The following is a 5,948-nucleotide window of genomic DNA, read 5'->3' as shown; positions in this document are numbered from 1 at the left end:
CTTTGACCTTAATGACTGCTTCAATGCATCGTGGAAGACTGTCTACTAATTTCTGGTAGAAAGCTGGTGGTATTGTGCTCCACTCTTCCTTTAAAGCATCATTAAGCTCCACTACTGAAGAAGGCCATCTTTGCCTTGCCATAATTCTGTGCTCTAATTTATCCCAAAGATGTTCTATCGGTTTGAGGTTGGGGCTCTGTGCTGGCTACTGCAATGTTCCACTGTTATTCTCTTCAAACCATGCATTCACAATCCCTGATTTGTGACATTGAGTGTTATCATGTTGGAAGGTGTAAGGGCCAGTACCATAAAATTGCTACATACAGAATTGTACAGAACATCAATGTAGAACTCAACATTCATGAATCTATGCACTGCGACCAATGGATCTAGTCCATATCATGAGAAACACTTCCAGACCATGATACTGCCACCCCCAAACTTCACTATTGGGACAACACACTCAGGTAATAAGCATTCTCCAGGCATCCTTCATACCCAAACACATCAATCACACTGGAAGAGCATGTAGCATGACTCGTCACTCCACAAAACTGATTTCCATTGATCCACAGTCCAGGTTTGGTGTGCCTTGCCCCATGAAAATTGATGGTGTGCATTTGTTTTTGTTATCAATGGCTTGTGGGCTGCAGTTCTTCAGTGAAGATTCATGGCATGCAGCTTTTGCTGTGTAATGGAAACACAGGATTTTATGTGGCTGCTCGCTTCTCCAAACACAAATTCTCTATGGTTTTCAACAATAACAATCTTTGAGAATAAAAACGCTCATAAACAATATTTGCTAAACAAAACAATGCAGAAGAATACAGACCATGAGCAATTATTAACAAAATACCCCCCCCCACAACCCCAACTTCTCAAGGTCATCACACCTCCTAAAACAATTCCCATATGCCCAACAGAAGAATAAGCAATCAAAGATTTTAAATCAACCTGATGCATACAAATAAATCTAGAAAATAACCCTCCAACCAGTCCAACTCTTAACAATCACCCTCCTTGATTTTTTACAAAATCCTGAAACAATCACAATACTCAAAACAATCCATATCCCCCTAACTTTAACAACAATCCAGCTAATACTATTGACCCCATAATAGGAGCCTCCACATGAGCCCTTGGTAATCAGGGATGAAGCAAAAATATTGTTAGTTTAACCAAAAAGACAATCACAAAAACAAAAAACCAAGATCATCCCATTCTAACTCCCCTCAACTCCAAAAAGTAGAACACTACACTCTCCTCACAGCCATAAAGCCTAAAAATACCTACCAAAAAAGGTAAAGAAGCACATAAAGTATAAAAAAGTATATAAATCCGAGCCTGGAGATGCTCAAGATGACCACCCCAACCAATAATTATTAATAAAGTGGGAATTAATACGTTCAAAAGAAATGTAAAAAAATAGTGAATCAAAACAGCTAAATCTCAAAAATAAAAACATTAAACTTGAAAAACCAAAAAGAAAACCTCACCCTATCATTATTACTTTTATAAACCTTATATCTAGCCACCAACATGAAAGTACAAGCTCCACACGACAATCCAAATAAAAAATATCTTAACAAATCCCCCCCTAATATCATGGAAAAACAACTATATCTAGAAAAATGATAAATAAGCAATACTCTCAAAAAACTCACAAAAAACAGACCGAACTGAATAACCTCCCATGAACAAATAAAAGTACATAAACTCAATATAGATAAATACATAAAAATACCTAACATTCAAGCAACTTTATTTTTGAAAAATAATCATTCCCATAAGACCAAATCACTAAAACATGAATTCTCAACCCTAATCTCCCCTCACATACAACCATCGTAAGAAAAAACAATAAACATCCTTCTTCTCCCAAACTTCCTCTAACCAAACGAACTATTAATAAAAATCTCCATAAAACCATAAATTCCAATTTTAACAACATAGACAATAAATGTTTACAATTTCCTAAAAAACTCAACAAACCCACGAAATACATCAAAATCCCCAACATCATCACATTAAATTAATTACCATTAGTTTCAGTAGTTTATACAAAACTTCGGTCTTGTAAACCGAAGAAGGGTTAACTTACCCCTTAAACATTCAGAAAAAAAAATCTCTCCCGTCATTGATCCCCAAAAGCAACATTTGAACTTAAACTATTTTCTGAAAATTACAAAAATAATCATTCTAGCAGCAATCTACTCTTCAATTTTTTTTCTTATCACCCACCACCCCATTATAATAATCTTCAATCTTATTCTATCTACAATTCTCATTAGCCTGATAACAACACTCTCAATAAAAACCTCCTGATTCTCTTACACTCTATTTCTCATCATACTAGGGGGGATATTAGTAGTCTTCATCTACATTGAAAGACTAGCCCCAAATGAGCCCTTCAAAGTATCAATAAAAATCTCTACCCCCCTTCTCAGCTCAATCCCTCTTTCATACCTACTCATTACATTCAAACTACCTGATAACCCAGAGATATATAAAATCTCTATCTCACACATCTTCTCCAATCATCCCCTCCTGACAACTCTCTTTTTAGTAACCTCATCAACTAATGACAGCTCCTATCCGAAAATCATACCCCTTACTAAAAATTATCAACTCATCCCTGATTGACCTCCCCTCACCATCCAATATCTCATATATATGAAACTTTGGTTCCCTTCTTAGCCTCTGCTTATCAATTCAAATTCTAACTGGCATTTTCCTCTCAATACACTACACATCAGATATCTCCCTTACATTCTCTAGAATCTCTCACATTTGCCGTGACGTAAATTATGGCTGAATATTCCAAATCATCCATGCAAAGAGCCTCCCTTTTCTTCATCTGCCTTTACCTCCATGTGGGACGAGGAATATACTTTGGTTCATACATAAATTACATAACATGAAACTCCGGTATTATCATCATCCTCATTTCTATAGCGACAGCCTTCCATGGTTACATTCTTTCATGAGGACAAATATCTTTCTGAAGAGCAACAGTAATCACTAATCTAGTTTCAGCAGTTCCCTACATTGGTCAACTTCTAGTACAATGACTATGGGGGGGGGGGGGGGGGCGTTCTCAGTTGACAATGCCACTCTCACCCATTTCTTCCCTCTTCACTTCATATTACCCTTCATAATATCTAGCAATAATCATACTCCACCTACTGTTTCTCCACCAAACAGGATCTAATAACCCTCTGGGGATCAACAGAAACACTGACAAAATCCCTTTCCACCCCTACTTCTCCTCCAAAGATATCCTCAGTTTTCTACTTACATTAATATCATTCTCAACAATATCTCTTACCCTCCCCTATTTTCTGAGAGATCCCGAAAACTTCAACACAGCCAACCCCCTAGTAACCCCTATCCACATCCAACCAGAATGATACTTCCTATTTGCATATGCTATTCTACGGTCCATACCTAATAAATTACGGGAAGTAACTGCATTGCTACTTTCAATCCTTATTCTTCTTATTCTCCCACTAACAAATAAATCAAAGTTTTGAAGCTTAAGTTTTTACCTTATTAACCAATGCATCTTCTCAACTTTAATCTCCACATTTATTCTCCTCACATGAATTGGCATCCGACCTGTAGAAGAGCCTTATGAACTTATTGGCCAAATTCTCACTGTTGTCTACTTTTCATATTTCATCATCAATCCTATTCCCCTAAAATTATGAGATAAAACTCTTTGACTATTTAGCTATATATTCTTAAGCTGTTGTTTTGAAAACAAAAAAAAAGAATTTATTACTTCTAATAGTCTTATTCTTAATTATATGCAAATAACAACAACAAACAAACAAATCCCAAAAGAAAAAAGCAAATAATTCAAGGCTAAAGGCAAATAGATTTTTCAAGCTAAACCTATCATACCGAAATCGAGGAAAAGTTCCACGAACTCACAAAAATAAAACTCTCAAAAACAACTAACATCCTTCTCAATCCTCCAAGAAAAACCAACACACTAATTAATCTCATAAGCAAAATATTTCTATACGCAGCTATAAAAATTAAAGCAAACCCCCCTCTTCTATACTCTACATTAAACCCAGACACCAACTCAGACTCCCCCTCCACAAAATCAAAAGGTGAATGATTAGTCTCAGCCAAATAAGATGAAAACAATACAATTGCCAAAGGGAAAAATCCCCAAACCATTCACCACTCCTCCTGAACATCACTAAATTTAATGAAATCATATCCCCCCACCAAAACAACACAAGACAAAATAACTAAAGCCAATCTTACCTCATAAGAAATAGTCTGAGCAACAGCTCGATAAGCCCTAACATAACATACTTAGAATTTGAAGACCAACCAGCCCCCATCATAGCACACACCCCAAATCTAGAAACACAAAAAAAAATAACAACTCCAGCTCAAAATTCACCAAAATAATGGAAAAATAATGCATAAACATAAAGCCAAACAATTCAATTATTTTATGTGGTTTATACTTACATTTAGATGCTAATCAGGATCATATTTTATTTCACTTTAATCACCCATTTAAGACATAATAAATTATAAATGTTGATTAGAATATAGATATGATATTTCTTTACAAAAGTAATTAGTGTAATTACCCAATATCCAAAAAGGTGAAGTGCCTGATTAAAGGGTTATTTTGATGGAATAAACAAAATAGGGCAGTCCTATCTCCACCTAATTGTGATGGCTCGAACCATCTCTTTTGATATCAAAATTCAACATGCCATACACCAAAAATTAGAAAAGTAAGCTAATCCAAGCTATTGGGCTCATAACCCACTGTTAGAAGTTATAATATTCTCTCTTCTAATCTTAACTCTTCCTACTATCAACTTATTTTCCTTACTGCTTCTCCTAGGGACAACAATCATAATTAGTTCTTCCTCTTACAGCTTGAACAGGAATAGAAATAAATTTAATAGGCTCTATCCCACTAATTTCCTCCCATTCAAACAAGTGAGCCTCAGAAGCATCTCCCAAATACTTTCTTGTTCAAACAATTGCCTCCTCCGCATTTCTATTCCCCTTTTTACTATCATCCTCCTTTTTTCAATTCACCAACACAACCCCTTGAATGATTCTTTTCATAGTCCCATTATCCCTAAGACTTAAACTGGGAGCTGCCCCCTTCCACATATGACTACCAACAGTCTCAGAAGGACTATCTTGAATGAACTGCTTTATTCTAATATCATGACAAAAAATTGCCCCCCACTCCATTATCTCAATATTTTTTCCCAAGAAGCACATCATTATTATCATCACCATTCTTTCCGCAATTAGAGGGTCCATAGGACGCCTTAACCAAACATCCCTCCAAAAAAGTTTGGCTTTTTCATCAATCTCTCACCTAGCATGAATACTTTCCTCTACCCTAATCTCAAAAACACTATGAATATTTTATATTTCCATTTATACCATTCTAATTTCCTCAATCATCTCCTGCTTTGCCCCTTTAATACATTTCACATTAACCAAATTCCCACAAATGAAAATAAAAAACTTAACCCCATTATTATTACTAGGTGGATTGCCACCCTTCCTAGGATTTTTACCAAAATGACTCATTATCTTCTCTCTCCTTCAAATAAACATACTACTTATAGTTTCAATCCCAATCATCTCAGCCCTCGTCAACCTTTATTATTACGTCCACATTTCTTACTCCTCACTTCTCCTAGTTAATATAAGTAATAAATGAATAAAAAACAAAAACCCCACCTCTATCCAAATAATTATCTTTAGCTGCAATCTCCCTCTTTGGCCTCATCACTTCCATACTTATCTTCCCCCTGTTATAAGATTTTAAGTTATAAAAACTAGTAACCTTCAAAGTTACCAAAAAAAGTCCAATCTTTTATATCTTAAGCCTTAACACTAAAGTGTATCTTTAAATTTGCAATTTGAAATTTTAATTAAACCAT

The 5,948-nt window shown here is 35.4% G+C and overlaps 2 protein-coding genes across 2 annotated transcripts in view; one reads left to right on the top strand and one right to left on the bottom strand.

Moving 5' to 3' along the window:
• Positions 1 to 5,948, bottom strand: part of LOC106457982 (FAST kinase domain-containing protein 1, mitochondrial-like) — a 60,771-nt gene that overhangs the window by 49,456 nt on the left and 5,367 nt on the right. The gene's annotated exons all lie outside the window — the stretch shown is intronic.
• Positions 2,793 to 4,179, top strand: LOC106457985 (cytochrome b-like). The gene is given in 3 exon segments (XM_013917434.2): positions 2,793 to 3,092; positions 3,095 to 3,160; positions 3,162 to 4,179. Coding segments are annotated over 3 exon segments (900 nt in total). The 5' UTR covers positions 2,793 to 2,807; the 3' UTR covers positions 3,711 to 4,179.

Source organism: Limulus polyphemus, unplaced genomic scaffold, assembly GCF_000517525.1.
Source record: "Limulus polyphemus unplaced genomic scaffold, Limulus_polyphemus-2.1.2 Scaffold400, whole genome shotgun sequence".
NCBI lineage: Eukaryota > Metazoa > Arthropoda > Merostomata > Xiphosura > Limulidae > Limulus > Limulus polyphemus.
This window is presented reverse-complemented; position numbering and strand designations above follow the sequence as displayed.